An 18,666-nucleotide genomic window follows, 5' to 3' on the forward strand; every position below is an offset into this window, starting at 1 on the left:
CACCCGAGAGTACGCAGGAATTTGTACTTTTTTAAAAGAAAGAACAAATCTCTGGCGAGGGCATTCAGAACTCGTCTGTGGTGCGTAACGCAGTCTGAGAAACAATCTCCGGTCGTTTTGTACCGCTTCTCAGAGGGCGACGTGACCGACTGCATCTCATATTTGCTCTCCAATCGAAGCAAAATCTCTCGCAATTCTGACACTGTGGTTAAAAAAGATCACTCACATTCATCTGATTGCATGGCTTGCCAGCAGCACCCGTTCTCAACGCTTCATCTTGATGCTTTCAAAAGGAGTTGAAATGTCCTTTCTTTTAAGAAACCTCTAGAGAATACCTGATTTGTTTTTGTTTACATTAAATGTGAAGTTTATTTAAGTTAATATCATTAACTTTAAAGCATATTGCTTTATATAGTATATTTTAAATGTATATTATGTCATTACAACTGACTACAAACTGTGACTTACCTTGATTTTTGGAAGTGGTCCCAAATAAAGTGAAATGCTACATTAAAATTATAAATAAAATGTCCAATCATATTATTACCAAAGCAGTGTTACAGATGTTGAGATTGTTTTACTTGAGAGTCTAAAGCACCTAGTGATAAATACTATACTTGATACTTTGATATTTTGAGTGTTTTAGATTTTAAGATTTTAGGATTTTATAAATTTGTGTATTATATGGTCAAGAAATTTTGGGTTTTCGTGAAATTTTTAGGATATTTTAAAACTTGTTAGGATTCTGGGATTTTAGCATTTTGAGATAATAGGAATTAAAGATTTTTTTTGCTTGAAAGACTTAAGTTTAAAAGCTTAAAATCTTATGGTTTGAAAAGATGAGATGAGATGAGATTTTATTTGCATTGTTATTTTTTTTTATTTATTGAAGATTTTAGGATTTTAACATTTTGTGGTTTTAAAATTATAGGATTTTAAGTTCATAAGTTTGATTTTATGATTAGGGTTTTAAAGTTTTTAATTTTGAGATCTCAAGCTTTTAGGTTTTAAGACTTGATGATGAGATGTTAAGATTTTAGCTTTTTAAATTTTTAGATTTAAATCCTTATATATTTTAATATATTGAGATGCAAAGGTTTTTTTATTTCGAGATTATGATTATGATTATTTAAATTTTTTTTAATTGAAGTTTTTGTGATTTTACGATTGAAATTGATAAATGATTAAGGTTTTAGGATTTTGAAATTTTACAATTGAAGGATTCTTAGGATTTAAGGTTTTATTAGAGATTTAAAAATAAAATGATTTTCCGATTGTAAAATTTAAGTATTAAAAAAAAAATAAGAAGAAGAAGAAGAGGAATTAATTAAAACTTGATTTTAAGAATTGAGGATTTTAAAACGATAAGATTTTGTAATTTTGTGTATATTTTAAGACGATTCAACATATTGTGCTTTCCTGAGATACTTGTAACTTTTTTTTAGCCAATTTTAATATTTATAGAATTCTCATCTAGAGAATTGCCATGCCAAGCAATGAGAGTTGCAGATTGGCACTAAAAACATCAGCTGTCATGCAGAAATAGAGTAGCAGGCTAGATAAAACAGGGTAACAAGAAATTTATATATATATATATTTTTTTTACATGAAATACATTTTGGCCTGAAATTTTGAATCACTCCCATCCTGGCTGTTAATGGAAAAAGATAAAGCGATTTCCTCTCAAGCAATCACTTTTGAAATACTTCATATTACTTAGTAGTTTTCATTGATTCTCACTCCACAGGAATCATGTTATGTTTTCCAGTAGTATAATTTCATGAGATTCTTGTATAGATGTAAAAACACTTTTTTATTTATCACCACAAGGGAAAACAAAGAATCTGCAACAAGAAGGTAATGGATATAAAAATGCATAAGCAATCGCCCAGTAGGGACAATTAGTGCCATATATAAACCTTAAACACTCCTAAACTTAGAATCTATTACTTTTTTATTATTATTAGACAATTCAGTCTATAATTTCATCATGTAACTTTTATTATATAAAAATTCACCATCTAATGGAGCTGTTTTTTCTCCTAAGCCTGTAATAAGTGTTTTTGAAATAAAAATGTAGCGATCAGCATTATTTTTTTAAGCTAATGTCCCTGAAATGCTGACCTGCCAAGTTAGCTAGCTAGCAAACACCAAGATAGCTGACTAGCTGACAAGTTTCACGGTGTCATCATTAAAAATTTATTTTGCCCTCATTATTCTGTTATGAGGTTCATAGTTTTTGCCAGAAACCCATGTTCTTGGCAGCAGTTCTTGGCAGTAACCCTTTAAAAAGTTGCCAGTGTGTTGCGAGGCACAGATTGCGAACAATGCATGAGCACAGGCAGGGTTTTTCGTGTGGGAGGAGGTGATCCTGGATTCCACCCGGGCCTTTTGTAAGGGTCCAGTGCACCAATGCTCTTTCAACTTTTTAGATTGATTGTGCTTAAAATAAAATTTTTAAGTTTAAGGAATAGGAGTTGCTCAGTGGATGTAGCTTTGATCTGTAAATTATAGGATTATTACTGTAAGTAATTTATAAATTAATCAATTTATGAATTAATTAAGAACCTGAGTATCCTATAACATTTTATTTAGCTACCTATATTTCCCACATAGGCTTCTTTAGACTAAATTGGTATAATATTAGCTAGCTGATTTAAAACTAAGTACATTAGCTAGGGGTATTAGTAGCTTTGCTTGAATTGTGTTAGAGGAAACGCACTTTTGTACAGCTTTGTTTTCCCCGTATTGGCGATGCACCAATTTTGTGCATGTACATTCTAGATCACATATCCAGCATACTGTACATTGTCATGTGCGTGCAGCGTGCATCCTCTGCATGTGCAGTACAAGCCCAGGATGTCCGGAAGCAAGTGTGAAAGCAACAGTGATGCAGCTGGTGCAGCTAAAAAGTGCCAAGAAATAACGATGGAAAATAATTGAGAGAATAGAACGAGGTGAAAAGATGGCAGACATTGCACGTTCCCTTAACTTGAACCTTTCAACCATTGGCACAATCCTAAGAACACTGTATTATAATATACTGTGTACAGTATAGCCAATTGTGTTAGTATGGAGAATGTTTGTTGGACTTACAAACAAATTGGACTTATGAACGAGCCCTTGTAACGGAACTCGTTCGTATGGTAAGTACTTACTGTACGGGCTAATGTGTGCCAATGTCTACGGTCATATCTTTCTCGTTTATTAATGTTTTCCTTGTGCTGAGGTTCAGGCTAGAGATGTTTTGTCATGTTATTTCTGTTTTATCCTTCAGCAACACTGTTTTTCATGAAATACATCCATTTTGGGTCGTCTGTTCATTATCACTACAACTTACATGAGGCTAATGTAAGAAACTATGACATGGTGACTAAGATGGGGTTAAAAAGTCTCTTCAAGTACTAAAACCTATTCATAATTTTTTCTCTCTTCATATTAAATTCCTCACTATCTCTTCAGACACAGCAACGATTTGTTCCACAGACTAATGACTAATGTGGTTCATTAATTTCCACTTAATTCCAGCATGTTTGATCAATGTTTCGTTCCACATTCACACCTCGCAGTCAACTCGCTCATGTTTCATGTTCCAACGTTCCAAACATTGTCACTTCATATTCTGAAGATTTGACTTGTATTATTTTCTGGTTCATTTATTCTCAGTGAATTTGTCAAATGCTTGACTTGTCCTATTTGACACAAGCTGTTTTTAATGATGTGTGTATGCATGATGTGCAAGGTAGTGGTATGAAATTGTAAAACAGGTCAATTCTTAGATGTGCTTTCACTTAACTTAGAATTTGAGACATAATATTTTACTTGCTGGATAAAAAAAAAAACATTTAGCATTAACCTGGATTATTCAAGAATATGATGGCAAATGTCTGGACCTTACACACATACTGTACACACACACACACACACACATTCCTTTAATTAGTTAAGCAGCAAAAGGATCTTTTTCAACAATTTATCTACCAAAGTATGAACAGTCTTAAAAAAAAAGGCTTAAAAAGCCTCTCACTGGCTAAGTTGTGAAAAACGATGCCAGCGATGTCAGGGGGAATAAAAGAAGAGCTGAATATATTTGAGCTGAGAGCATCCAAAAAACTGTTGAGAGAATATAAACGAGGCATGTTTAAAAGGAGCTGGTGGGCAGAGAATATTTACACATCCAAAATACAAATGGAACAAATGGAACAAACCCAAAAATTTAAGTTAATCTTATGAAATACTGCTAGTAGGATTAGTGTAATGGTTGCCAGGTCTCAGCAAAAATTTCCATCCCAATCATTTCAAAGACCGCACAACGATCTGAAACAATCCAAACCTTTCTGAGCATTGCAGAAGAGAGCCATACGGACCTTTTATAATATCACTCACTTACTCATTGTCTATACCACTTTATACTGTATACAGGGTTGCTTGGGGCCTGGAGCCTATCCCAGGACACTTAGGGCAAGAGGCGGGGTACATTCTGGACATGGTGCCAATCCACCACTGGGCATACACTCACACACTCATTCAAACACTACATGCAATTTGAGGAAAGCCAATTATCCTAATCATCATGTCTTTGAACTGTGGGAGGAACCTGGAGAAACCCATCAAGCACAAGGAGAACATGCAAACTCCATGCACACAGAGGCGGGAATCGAACCCGAACCCTGCAGGTGCAAGGCGACAGTGCTAACCACTTAAGCCACCGTGCTGCCTGAAGATCTTTATAATATCTTTCAGCATAAAAGGCTTTGTATATCTTATATGTGTTGTCTGTACTTGTCCTTTGTTTGTCTCCTCATACCCAAAAAAAACAAAAAACAAAAAAAAACAGTAGCAGACTTGTTTTTCCCACCAGCAACCTCGTTTCAAAATATCAAAGTTCAAAATCCAAAAGTCCAGTTCGGTATAATAATCATAAACCTGATGCCCACGGGTATGTACTTTATTACTTTATTAGATAGAAAACACAAAGATTTTTTATTTTTTTATTTGTTTATTTATATTCTTTTTCCTCAAACTCAACTACATCAGAGATGAACCCTGAATTTAGTGGGGCCCTTTAATCTGCATTTTATGATATAATTATAATTCTCCAAGCAGTTTCTTTAATAACAGGCAATAACATAAAATCAATTTAATGTTTTTTTTTCCCAAATCCCAATTTTGACAAGTTTGGACAGACCTCATAATTTCATGCTTTTTCCAGATTTTTAGTTGTTTTTTTTTACGCTGTTAAACAACGCTTAAGGCATCCAAGATATGCAATAATCTGCTTTGAACAGTTAATATTAAGATATTGTAGAAGATGTGTCTGCTACGTATGCTCTGTGTATACTGTGTGTGTATATATATATATATGGGTGTGTACTGTATACTCTGTGTATATATAGACACATACACAGGCACAAGTCAGAAGATCAGGAGATGGATATGTTTTTTTTTTTATTATACTTTACTGTGCTTTATCACTGCCACAGTAAAGTATACAGTATTATTAAAAAGTGCAAGGTAAATATAGAGGGTAGAAAAAAGAATCAACCCCATTAAAATAATCACATTTTGTTGCTTTGCAGCCTAAAATAAAGGCAGACAGTTTTCTTTCATCCAACTGTATTTCCTCAAAGATATAACGCTGTCAGAATAAAAAAAAAGAATTACTCATTTGGAAAAGGATCATCCCCTCCTAAAAATGACTTGTAAACTCAATCACTGGACCGAATCACCTTGTCAATGGCACACAAAGCTATTTGACTGTCAACTGTGATCAGCCGTGGTTATTTTGATTAAATCAGCATGGAAGACCGGAGCATTCCTGTCCCTGTTAGTGCAACGATAGCAAACAATCAACTATGGGAGGCAAGCCACTGTCAAGAAATCTCCACAGTAAAGTGATGCTAAGACACCACTCAGGAGATAGTAGATAGAAGAGACAAATATATATATATCAAAAGCTTTATCACTGCCTAGAATCACAGTAAAGTAATTTATTAAGAAGTAGAAGGTATTTGGCATGACACGGACCCTCTCTGGATCAGGACGTCGCTCCAAATTGGATGAAAGAGCTTGGAGGCTACCCAGAGGCCTACAACAACTCTGAAGCAGTTGCAGGAAGTGATGACAAAGATTTTGCGTGCATGTGACAACAAAATGTGATTACAAAAATGTAATTGAACTAAAACTTAATTATTTGGCCACAACACCAAATGATATGTCCGACAGAAATATAATACAGCCCACCATGGAAATAACACATTTCCTACATTAATGCAATGAGGTTTTAATGTCCTGTTATGGGGTGTGTCTCTGCAGCAGGGACTAGAGCGCTTGTCAGGACAGAAGGAAAATGGTTTGGGCAAATCTGCTGCCAGAAAGTTGTCAATCCAGGAAGGTTTACCTTCCAACATGACAATGACCCAAAGAACACAGCAAAACTGACTACACGGTGCTTGGAGGAGAAGAAGGGTGAATGTCCTTGCATGGCCCAATCAGAGTCCATTTTTAAACCTCATTGTGGAATGACTTGAAGGCCGCAGTTCACAAGTGGTCACCATCAAATTTGACTCAACTTGGGGAGTTCTGCAAAGAAGGAAACAGTGTGCAAACATTACAAGGTCTAAAAACCCTGATTTTTGTCCCTTTTTTCTATTTTGTATTGGCCAGGCTTTAGACAAGCCACTAGTGTATTATCCGCATGGGATAAGTATTATCTGGGGATTTAGAAATTATTCGCTCACATCTGAGTTTGGTGTGGCGCATTCGCCGGGATGAGCGAAGCCTGCGATTTTACACGAATTTATTGACTTATCTCTTGGATCCCGAAGTGTGTGTCTCTTAAAAATGTGTGTTGCAATGATAAGAGGAGGGGAGGGTGTGAGTGTGTGCGTATGCAGACTGTGTGTGAGGCAGAGAGAGAATTTATGGATGTCCGGTTAGATGGATTTTTTTTTTTTTAAAGAAACAAATATAGTTATCGTGCCCTGTGTGTCATTTACATTTCACCTGGTTCAAAATCTATTAGCTTGAGCTGTACACTTGACTTATCTGTAGCACATTAACCTCAAATTATGATGTGAACCTCCTCGCTTAATAATTGTGCACTATTTTGGGTGGGCTATTGTTTGGAAATGTCATTATAGGTCTAGCTGCATGATATAAACAGCAGAGTGTTTACTGCATCCTGCTATAAGTCATCCATCAATTTCGAATCATTATTTGTGCTTTCGCTCTTTTGATGGTTTTCAGCTTTCTCGTTCTGCACATTGTATTGTTGTATGAGGTATAGCGAAATGACCTGGCCCCTGAAAAACTTTCAAAACACTCCAACGCAGCCTTCATTCTTTTCAGACGATGGATAAAAAGGCGCACAGGAAACAAAAACCTTGTAAATTGATATACGATCTCGCCAAATATTGGCCAAATCACAGAAATACTGATTCGCACGGGACTAATATAAGCACAGGACCTCGGTGTTTGGCGAAATATAGTTGGTCATTTGCGGAGGAATTTTTACTTTACAAATTACAGACATGGCCGATTCGCACGGGCACATGATCACAGACAACCTCCGCGATTATTACAAATCACACATTATCACAAGTCCCCAGGTAATACTACTGTAGTCTCGTGCGAAAAGGACATTAGAATTTACCCCTATTCGGACCACAAATTAAAAGAAACCCCTCCCCCTGGTTGTTGCTCAGCTCTACCATTCTTTGGAGGGGCATGGCTTAGGAATTGCTCGTTTACTTGCGTTCAGAAGGTAAATTAAATAAAGGAAGGTAAAAAAAATAGGTAAAAAGAAATGCATAATCAAGGCGGTTTTCTGCTGGAGAATTAACACACTTCCAGAAATCACTGAGTAAACTTAGTAACTGTTAACTAAGAAATTGTAAAATACTGGGCCTTTAAATTTTGGGACAGTTTGGTAGAATAAAAGATTATGGGTACACCACTTTTTTTTTCAACTCTTATTATTATATACAGTATGTCTAAAATAAAACTGGCCAAAAAGAAAATTACTGGGTTGCATCAAGCAAACAAAGCAACTAATGAAGCTTGAATTGACCAGAAGTGAGATAAGAACCCTTCAACACCTAGCGCTAAATTGTCATCTTCATGGTTGAATAACACAGGAATGTGATCACCAAACAATTGATAAAATTGCATGGTAAAACATCAACAGTAAAAACCAGAGCTATGTTTAATAGTGAAAGTCTTAGTATTTTCATTCTTGCACAATGTGATGAGAACTCACAGTATTGGGACTAAACAGCTCTGTTGCAGTAAATAAACTGCTTGTTAGTAAGACTCATCAGAAAAAAATGTCTAATTGTTTGCGACCAATGGAAAGAGGTTATGTGGTCTAATGACTACCATCTAATGACAAACCAGAGCGATGGGCGCGTCTTGGTAGGAAGGAAAGTCCATGAAGCGATGCACCCATCATGCAAAGTGGCTAAGGTACGTATAAGTCTTTGGAGGCAGTGTTATTATCTTGGGTTGCTTAGCATTGTGTTATAACCAAAAATGCCATAAAGCATGTGTTGAGAACTCAGTCTTCTGTATTTCTGCTCCATGTAGATGTTTTAAACAAAGTGTGACTTTCATGTATCATTAATCAGTCCAGAAAATCCAATTTACACCCTGTTTCTCTACTACACTGCAAATCAAGGCCTTTCATTTGGTTGAGGTTAATGGCAGTTTTTGAAATTAGGGCTGCAGAACGTATAATTTGTTAAATGTTATCACAATATTATCGGGCTTTGGGATCACGATAACGGAGAAGGCTGGAAATGTAATGAACTGGGTAATTAAGTCTTATAATCTGTATGCTGATCAACTTGGTCAATTTAATCATGGGATCCAGGTGCCCAATCTTAAATTGTCCTACAATGATTTTATTTTGCGTTTGCAAAATTGGGGATAGAGAACCAAGAAACTGCACCTAACAGTGCTGAAGGGCTTGGGAGTTGTGCGGTGGTGCATGGTGCCTGACTTGGAGATACAGTGCTAATCTCAACAACCCTGATTTACTGAAAATGTCATCAAATTTGTTATAGGACTCATGATGGTCTGTTTGCACAAGTACCATGATAAATAGTACAATGGTACTTTTAACAGTACCATGGTACTAATTTACTGATATATGTACATACATGGTACTTACCATGGAACATGAACCAGTATACCTTTAAAAATGTTTTACATGTTTATGTACCATAATGGTAACACACGATATGAACCAAAGTATTTGCCCAAATCTGCAATGACATTGTATCCAAATACATTGTATACTTCAATATGGAGTCGGTCCGCCTTTTGCAGCAATAACAGCTTCCACTAAAGGCCGTCCACACGATTTTGGAGTGTTTCTGTGAAATTTTGTGATTATTTATTCCGAAGGGCATTTATGAGGTCAGACACTGATGTTGAACAAGATGGTCCGGCTCACTATCTCTGTTCCAGTTCATCCCAAAGTTGCTCGATGGAGTTGAGGTCGGGGCTCTGTTTGGGCCAGTCAAGTTCTTCCATACTGAACTCATCAAATCGTGTCTTTATAGTCCTTGCTACTTTGTGGACTGGGACACAGTCATGTTGGAATAGAAAAGGACCTTCCCCAAACTGTTGCCACAAAATTGGAAGCATAGAATTGTCTAGGATGTCTTGGTATGCTAAAGCATTAAGATTGCCCTTCACTAGGGATAAGGGGCCTAATTGCAACATCTGAATTCAACAGGTTTGGCCAAACACATTGGTTCATATAGTGTTTTTGCAATATCGTTACCTCTGCAGTTTAATACACAATGCACAATACCCATTTGGTACCACAGTGCATCTCAAAGTTCAGCAGGTATATTATATAAAAACTGCCCATATCAGTCATATGTGCTAACATATTTAATATGGTACAGAATGTACAAACATACCATATTAGATACCTACCGAATTTTGCTAGCCACTGTTGTACCCAATAGGTACCATGGAATTCACCAGTAAGTGGTATCCACCATACTGCTACCACTGAAATGGTAGCCAGACTAATGACTTTGAAGTTATTTTTGGAACAACTAATTTTTTACTAAGTGCATTTAAGTTGTGATTAAATTGTACAAAAGCTCAATTTTAAGAGTATCACAGTGAGTACACTTTTTGTGTGCCGATGGTTTTTCTCTCTCTTGCGCTTCAAAATTGTGGGTAATGGTCTCCCCTCCTGGGTCTTAGTGCGCGTTTCTCACTAGTATAATCAACATCTGTGCACGCGTTTACTCGCACGTCACTGGACACTGTACCCATCCCCCTCCAAACGGAAACACTTATCTGTTGGGATTTATTTTTACTTTTTTTAAAGGTAAAGTGCAGGTTAATTAACAAAACTACAGGTTGTCTGAAAGACACAAACAGAAATATAAACTGTTGTTTGATCGAAGACAACAATATATTGGAATATACTGTATTAGTTCAAACCCGCTGTGTTGATTTTAGCTGTTACACAGAGTCTCTAAAAAACAGGGAAAGCCCTACGGAGCATTATACCAGAAGCAAATTAAATACGATTTAGCAATAACACATCAGACAATGCATTCTACAGTTTAAAGTATGTACTTAATTTCTAACTACCTAACAAAAACATGAAATTTACCTTTTGCCGATAAAAATAAAATAATAACGATAAGAAATAACCCGCTTCTAGCCGTGAATTTAAACTAGCGGAGGACTGGGAGCCAATCAGAAACACTCAGACACTCAGAACGTGCCCTTTTCCAGTTTCTCCAGTTTCTGATTGGCTGGTATTGTGGCAGAGTTCTAACTCTGATGCAGTTCGTGCAAATGTACAGTAGCTTTATGATAATTAGTGCATACAAGAGACAGAGTTCAAACATAAATGATCTTAAATGCGTAAAAGTGAGGTTCGCACGCAAAAACGCTTTCGAGAGCGCATGTGAGAAAAAGAGATTCAGCATGCAAAAACATGTTTAAGAGCGCGTGCATGAGAGAGTAGTGCACTAAATATAAGCATAAATAAGTACATTAAAATTTAACTAAAAATATACTGAGGCTATGCCAAAAATAAATTGATACAGTATAACGTAACATATTTTTGAAAAGTGTACTATAATACAATTATTTGGAAGTATGTTTAAAGTTTAATTTCAAAAATTGGTAAAAGCATGATGTTAGTATACGTTATATATATTAACTAACTTTTTCTTAGTATATTTGCAATACAGTACAGTACTATCAAAGATTTCACTATATTTGTAATACAATAAAGTGTATTTTTTTCTCATTGGGGCAACTAATAATTTTTAAAAAAGGCAAATTTTAAGCATAAATTTTATTTCTGCTCGAAATATGTAATCACTAGATCTTTTTATCATTGGAGAGCGTCAAGCTGATCTACATTCCCAATCAAAACAGATGTTGGAGTGAGAATCTTGACTATAATCTATCTGCTGCCTCACACACTTTGTATTCCACACAGTTAGTATTTTGACAGCTACTGTCTGTATTAGCATAGTCATTAGCATGCAAACAAATCTTTAACAACACATTAACAGATGTGAGAGTGAGAACAGACGTGGAAGACTTTAGTGTGATTCACGCGGTGCTATTTACCTCAGCCGTTTGTACCGCGAGAGCTATTGATTAGCATTCAGCTAAGAGAAAGTGAGCTAGATTTGGCTGGATTTAGTTACCCGTAGCTAATTGTGTCTTATCTGTTTTTCCTGATTTAGTAAGAGTTTAGAAAATATCTTTTCAACTTTAAAGAAATTTAAGCTGCACTTCACGGTTTAGCAGGAGTCGGACTCTTGCTTAAGGAGAAAAAAATGGGTAGCTGTAGTGCTTCACAGTGAATTAAAGTCTGTGTAACTTTGCGATTTAATCCTCTAAAGCTTTGCCAAGCCGAGAAAACACTTTTTTTTTTTTTTTTTGAGGAATGATGTCTGGAATTTTAATGTGCATTTGCATGTCCTTTGTGAACGTGCGTCAAGGACTGCATTGTTCATGCCTGTGCCTTATGTGTGTGTGTGTGTGTGTGTGTGTTTCCTGTGTTAATACATCACTTCATGGCATCAATAAAAGATCATGAGAGCGCAGTGGGTGTAATGTAGCCGTGTTTCTTCGCCACTCATACTGTACACGCAATCTCTAAAGTGCTTTGTGTTGTTTTTTTGTCCTTGACTTTTGTCAAAATAATAATATTTCTTTTCCAGTGTATTTATTATCCTGCATCATCTTAACCTTCTTGGTTGTTTGCAGATAAAAGAGAATCTAATCTATTCCCTTTTCACTGTTTTTGGCCTTGAATACTTTTATTATTTCCTTCTTGGTCACGTTTTAGTCTGGGTCTCTCTTTTTTTTTTTTTTTTTTTTTTTGCCTTCTTGTCCTTGATTTTTAGTAAGACGTCCCTCAGAACTTTTGTGTGACTCACAGGGATTTTAGTCAGAACCGTCTGGTTTTATTCATATATTTAAATGTGATTCTGCTGCCTTTTGTTTTCCTCTTCTCTTTTAGTCTCTTTCCTTTCCCTGGAGACTTTACTCAGTGTTAGAATTAGAATGTTAGAATTAGATGTCAGAATTGTCTCGTTTAATAAATGTATTTATTTTGATTTTTGCTGCGTCTTTTATTTCATCTTTTATTTTGTTTTCATTAAAACAGTCACAAGTTAGTATAATCATTGGTTGTATTTAACAAGCGGTGATGCCTAGTTATGATATAAAATATGTGCTTAAACCTTATATCTGTTGCTCAATAACAGAATTATATCACGAGGTCTTTTAAATTTTGTAGGAAAATGTGTGTGAATTTGGAGTGATTGTAATAGCTAACCATGGCTTTCAGACTTGGACCTAAAGCAAGCTCTTAAACAGCAAGTCTTCTCTGAAGAAACTTACAATTATGCAAGTGAACTGCTATTATACTTGGAGAAATAGAATTTCTGGAAGTTACTAATGGTTTTGCAATGTACACAACCTTCTCAACCTTCTCCTTCATTTTTTTTTCCTTCATCATTTTCAACATTGTTTATTCTGAAGGCATCTAAACTATGAAAGAACTTGTATGGAATTATGCATTAAACGAAAAGTGTTAAACAACCAAAAATATGATATATATTTTAGATTGTCCAATGTAGCTACATTTAGCTTTTATGACAGCTTGGCACACTTTATCATTGGCATTGGCTGGAATGGATTCCAGTTCACAGGTGTGCCTTGTCAAGACTTAATTTGTGACATTTCTAATCTTGTGCAGGTGCTGTATAATTCCATATTATGGTGAGAAACACTCAATTAAGTAAAAAATGAAGGTCAGTTGTTTTGAGAAACCTGAAGAACTTTAAACGATTCACCAAGTGCAGTTGCCAAAACCATCAAACGGTAGGATGAAATTGACTCTGTCCCAGGAAAGGAAGACCAAGAGCTACCTCTGCTGCAGAGGATAAGTTCATTAGAATGACCAGCCTCAGAAATCATCCATTTACAGCAGCTCAGATTAGAGAGACCACATAAATGCTTTTTTAAAATTCAAGTATCAGACATATTTTAACATCCACTGTTCAGAGAAGACTGAGTGAGTCAGGCCTTTGTGGTCAAGTTGTAGCAAAGAAACCATTACTACAGACTTACTTGGGCCAAGAAACACAAGAAACAGACATTAGATCAGTGGAAAATTGTTCTTTGGTTGGAAGAGTCGAAACGTGGGTGTTTTTTGTTCTTATCGCCATGTCTTGGTTAGACATACTGTAGAGAGGGTGAACGGGCTGTCTCGGAATGCGAGGTTTCCACTGTGAAACACATAGATGGTGTGGGGGTGCTTTGGCATTGACACTCTTGGTGACTAAGTAAAAGTTTGAGAGCACATTTAACTAGCATGACTACCCCAACATTCTGCAGCGACATGCCATCCCATCTGGTTTGCACCTAGTGGCCAGCAGGACAATGACCCCAATGACAAACACACCTCTAGGTTATGTAAGAGTTATTTGTCTAAGAAGGAGAGCAATGGAGAGCTGCATCAGATGAAATAGACTCCACAATCACCCGACATAAGTCCAGTTGAGATGGTTTGGGATGAGTTGGACCGGAGAGTGACGGTACAGCAGCCTACAAGTTACCTCTGGGAACTCCTTGATTGTTGATTGTTAGAGAACCATTCCAGGTGACTACCTCATGAGAGAATGAGAAGAGTATGCAAAGCCTTTATCAAAACAAAAGGTGGCTACTTTGAGGCATCCAAAATATCAGTCCATTCTAGTTAACACATCTTTGTTGAATAATAAATCGATATTTGTTCCGTTATAATTTCAGTGTCTTTAGTATTAATGTACAAAGTTAAAAAAATTAACTTTTAAAAATTTAACATGAAAAACATTTAATAGGAAAGTATGTCCAAACTTTTGACTAGTGCTGTCTGTAGGCTCTGAAATATTTATTAAGACCTTCCAGGATCTGGCTCCAAAAGTGAGTCAATTCCCATGGGCCCCGATGTTAAAATGTCCTGCTGATCAGCAGCCTGATACAAAAAACTCTCCATAGCTAGATTTCCCATTCATGCCAACTGTACAGGGAGGAATTTTTATGTAAGGATTGCTTTAAGCCATAAAAATAGGCCTAATTAGGGTACATGGGTGATTTGATTGACAGCTGTATTTCAGGTGTTAAACCACTAGCTGCCTGCTATGCATTCATTAGTTTTGGGTCTATGGTTTTTCCACCTGCAAAATCCATTAACAAGCCTTTTTTCTTTTTAAATGAATTGGATGGTTTGAAAATGATGTTTATTCTCTGAACTTTTGGAAGCTCCTTTACCTTCACCATGAGGTCTTCCTTATAATTTGCAATGTCTTTTAAAATGATAATTAATTATAATTTCCCAAGGACAAGGACAGCACAGTGGCATAGTGCTTATTACTGTTACCTCGCATCTCCAGTTTGCTTGGCAGGTTTCCTCCTACAGTCCAAAAACATGTGGTGTATGCTGACGGACTTTGCCTGTAGTGTATGATTTTGTGTGTACAATGTAGTTGGCACTCCGTCCAACTAAACCTGCCCTCAAGTTCTCATGATAGGTTCCATGTCCCCCACCACCCTACTCAAAATAAGTGACATAGATGATGCCAGAAACCAGTAATTTAAATCAAAACTTGTATAAAGTTGTTGTTTTTGTCTTGTATCATTTCATTCTGAGTAATTCTTTGACTTTCAGGTAACTGAGACGCGGACCGGCCCACTCGGCTGTAGCAACTACGACAACCTTGACTCTGTCAGCTCCGTTTTGGTTCACAGCCCTGAGAACAGAATTCAGCTCCAAGGTAAAGTACCTGAAAGCTATCAATGATGAATATTACTGCAGCGTGGCTTGAATCACTGCTGGTAATGTTGGCTCTTTATGAATTCCATGCCACGGTAACTTACTCTACCTTGTGAACTGAGTGAACCTTCACGGCCTGTTCACCGTTTAGTCTTGATTGTCCCATTGACCTTATAGAATGCAAGGGGTAGCATAATGATGTCATGCTGAAACTCTACTTTAAGAAGGGTACTGGGGGTATTAAAATCCACTAATGTTAAGCTAGTTGTCAATGTAAAACACTATTGCTATGAAATTATCGATGCTGCTATATTATCACCATTTATTATCATATGTAAAAATATGATGCTAACAAATCGACTACCGAATCACACTCCATCTTCTGTTCACGGACTTAAATTTTATACATTTAACGTTTACATTTTCCAGGCCTCCAGGTTCTTTTGCCGGAGTACCTCAGGAGCCGGTTCGTGCAAGCGGCGCTAAGTTATATCGGCTGCAACGGCGAAGGCCAATTCACATGCCGTGATAATGACTGCTGGTGTCAATGTAGCGAAGGGCATCCACAGTGCAACTGCCCCTATGCCAGCCTCCAAGCACAGCACAGCAACCTGGAGTACGCCAACGAGGCCTGGAGGCATGCCAACCAGGAGTTTGAGGAATCAGGTGGCCTTTTTTGTCTTGTTTCATGTCTGTTCGTGTTGCAAACCCCGTTGCATACCCTTAATATTGATTAGTCGTTTCGGCTGCCCCCGCCGAGAGGTCGCCACAGCTGACCATCCGATCCACACACCAACTTGGCACAGGTTTTACGCCAGATGCCCTTCCTGATGCAACCCTCCCATTTTATCTGGGTTTGGGACCGGGGGCTGGGGTTTGGGCATTGACTGAGGACCCGGGCGTTCCGCATGGCAGACGAGAAACCCTCCACTGAGCCACCAGTGCCCCTGCGTGCCCTTAATAATATATTTTAATATATTTTTCATGTTGCACCATGAGCCATTTTATTGACATTTATTTACTTTAGGAAGCAAAGATGTTTTTTTTGTTAGTTTTTTTTAACTCTGGACAGTATACCACTGGCATTGAAAAACAAACTGACACTTTTAATTTTTTTTAATAGAACCCCAAATATTCTATATTTTTTAATTAGGTGTGTGTTTTATTCTCCCCGGTAAAGTTAATACAAAATATAAACTAAAAAACATACAACTAATGAACAAAAACTAGTTTGTTTTTGGCACGACATGTTCCTTGTATTTTGTGCAAAGGAGAACTCTCAGTTCCTTCACTGTAATTAAATCCAGAGTCCTGTCCGTTCTCTCGCCAGCCCTTATGTTCCATTAGGATGAAAATGACCCAAATGAAACGAGTACCAAAAAGTGGAACAAAACAACAATGAATTCTTCTGAGATTTTGACGCTTTATAATTAACACAGTTGGTTCACCCTTTCCAGTGATCATTGTGTTCCTGTCATTTGGACCTAGATTTGGAGTTGTGCATGTTAAACTAAAAGTTATTCAGATTGACTGAAGCTGAAAGGTCATTCTTTTCATCTCTGATTTTCACCCCCTCATGTTCACACACACGCTCGCACACGCACTCACCTGCTTCATTCTGTGCATCTGTTTCCATCAATATGGAAATGAAATAAGGATAAGGCTTGTTATCAAACATTTGACATTTACATTGTTGTGTGCAGACGAGTTCCAGGCTTTCGTGGTCAGATTGTCCACACACGCGGCGCTGAATTTGTCATCAGTGTGGCGCGCGTGGAGGAGCGATGCGGCGCTGCTGAAGCGCTACAGGAAATTGGAGAACGACGCAGTTTTCCTTCTGAACAAAGCGCAAGAAAGCGCAGCTAAACTCTACAGCCTCAGCCGGAGGTGTCGCTCGCAACCCAAAGTAATCCTGCCCAGGGAAAGGTAACAAAAACAAAAAATGTGGACTTGTATTATTGTACTGATATTAAAACAGTAAAGCTTACTGATTTAAAAAAAAAAAAAAAAAAAACGCTGTTTTGTAATTAGTCAGTTATTTTATGGAAATTTTAAAAAATCCAAAATCTCATTATAAAAAGTACTATAACATTAACTAAACTTTATATGTCTACAGACAGAGCAAACATCAGCAGTAGTGTGTATATGTATCTGTCTGGCTTTAAACGTCCATCACATTCTTAAGAAAAGAGAAAGATCGTAATTTTACTGTAGCACAGATTGTAATGTCTCAGATTTCAAGCTGGACTATTTAAAATAGGAAACCAGGCTGAATCCCAAATAACTTCCTTCTCACTACATTCTCACTACCTGGTGAAGCATATCGATGGACGTGTCTAATTTCTTAAAAAAAGATTTTTTATTCTTTTTTTTTTTAAAGCATTAAGCATTTTAATAATAATGATATGATGTTTAGCGTGAAACATACAGTATCATCTCTCCTGTCAGCCTCTCATATGTAGTCGAGTAATGCGTGCCTTCAGGTAATGAGAGGAAGTCAGCGAGGGCACGCTTAAATGGAGGGTCAGTGTTTATGGACTTCTGGTTGAAGCCAGCATCCGTAATTGCTCTTGTTTATTTGTTTGCGGTGTAATTACGCAAAATGAGACATGAATTTTTTGTTTGTTTGTTTAACATCAGTACCGACATCCAAACAATCTCCAAAAGGCAGGGCATTAACCTCGACGCCAATTAGCCATCTTATGCTGCCTAATGGACGGGACAAAAAATTTGGTTAGCATGCCGCGATGAAAAGAAGCCATTATGATCATTAAAAGTGGATCATTATGAATTTCAAAGAGTCACACCGTGGTCCGGATGGTTTTGTTTTCCGCTGTATTGATGGATTTACCAGCAAAGCTTTAATAGTGAGTGAGTGCATTAATAAGTTGTTGTTGTTTTTAAACAGCCACTACTAAACAGTGTCACAAAAAAATGCATATCAATGTTTATCAATCGTTAGTTTGTGCGCAAATGTATGATGAAATGCATAAAAAAAATATATATATTTTTTTTTTTATATCCCTGGGCCAATCATAATAATAATAAAAAGAAGAAGAATTAATTAATTCATTCATTTATTTATTATAACAGTTCTGGCCTCTTCCAAATGGTTGAGATGTTGCTTAATGGTAAAAGTATCAATTAATACAGGGTTGTTAGGGTTTGGGTTACAAATAACTATAAATAAATAAGTAAATAAATAAATCTGGACATTAAGTTACATTAAATTGAACTAATTTTTATGTTTGTGTGTGATGAACTTTTTAAGGTATTGTACCCACTTTATATCTACAGATCATTTAAAAAGCCCAGCTATTTAAAGAAAGTGTCATCTTGGGTCG

The 18,666-nt window shown here is 36.7% G+C and overlaps 1 protein-coding gene across 1 annotated transcript in view; it reads left to right on the forward strand.

Moving 5' to 3' along the window:
- The window catches only part of brinp3b (bone morphogenetic protein/retinoic acid inducible neural-specific 3b), a 40,990-nt gene that overhangs the window by 19,829 nt on the left and 2,495 nt on the right, over positions 1-18,666 (forward strand). Inside the window, exons 4-6 of the mRNA XM_053499344.1 lie at positions 15,218-15,323; positions 15,752-15,988; positions 17,026-17,248. Coding sequence (XP_053355319.1) covers positions 15,218-15,323; positions 15,752-15,988; positions 17,026-17,248 — 566 coding nt within the window. The remainder of the gene's footprint in view (positions 1-15,217; positions 15,324-15,751; positions 15,989-17,025; positions 17,249-18,666) is intronic.

Source organism: Clarias gariepinus, chromosome 1 (genome assembly GCF_024256425.1).
Source record: "Clarias gariepinus isolate MV-2021 ecotype Netherlands chromosome 1, CGAR_prim_01v2, whole genome shotgun sequence".
NCBI lineage: Eukaryota > Metazoa > Chordata > Actinopteri > Siluriformes > Clariidae > Clarias > Clarias gariepinus.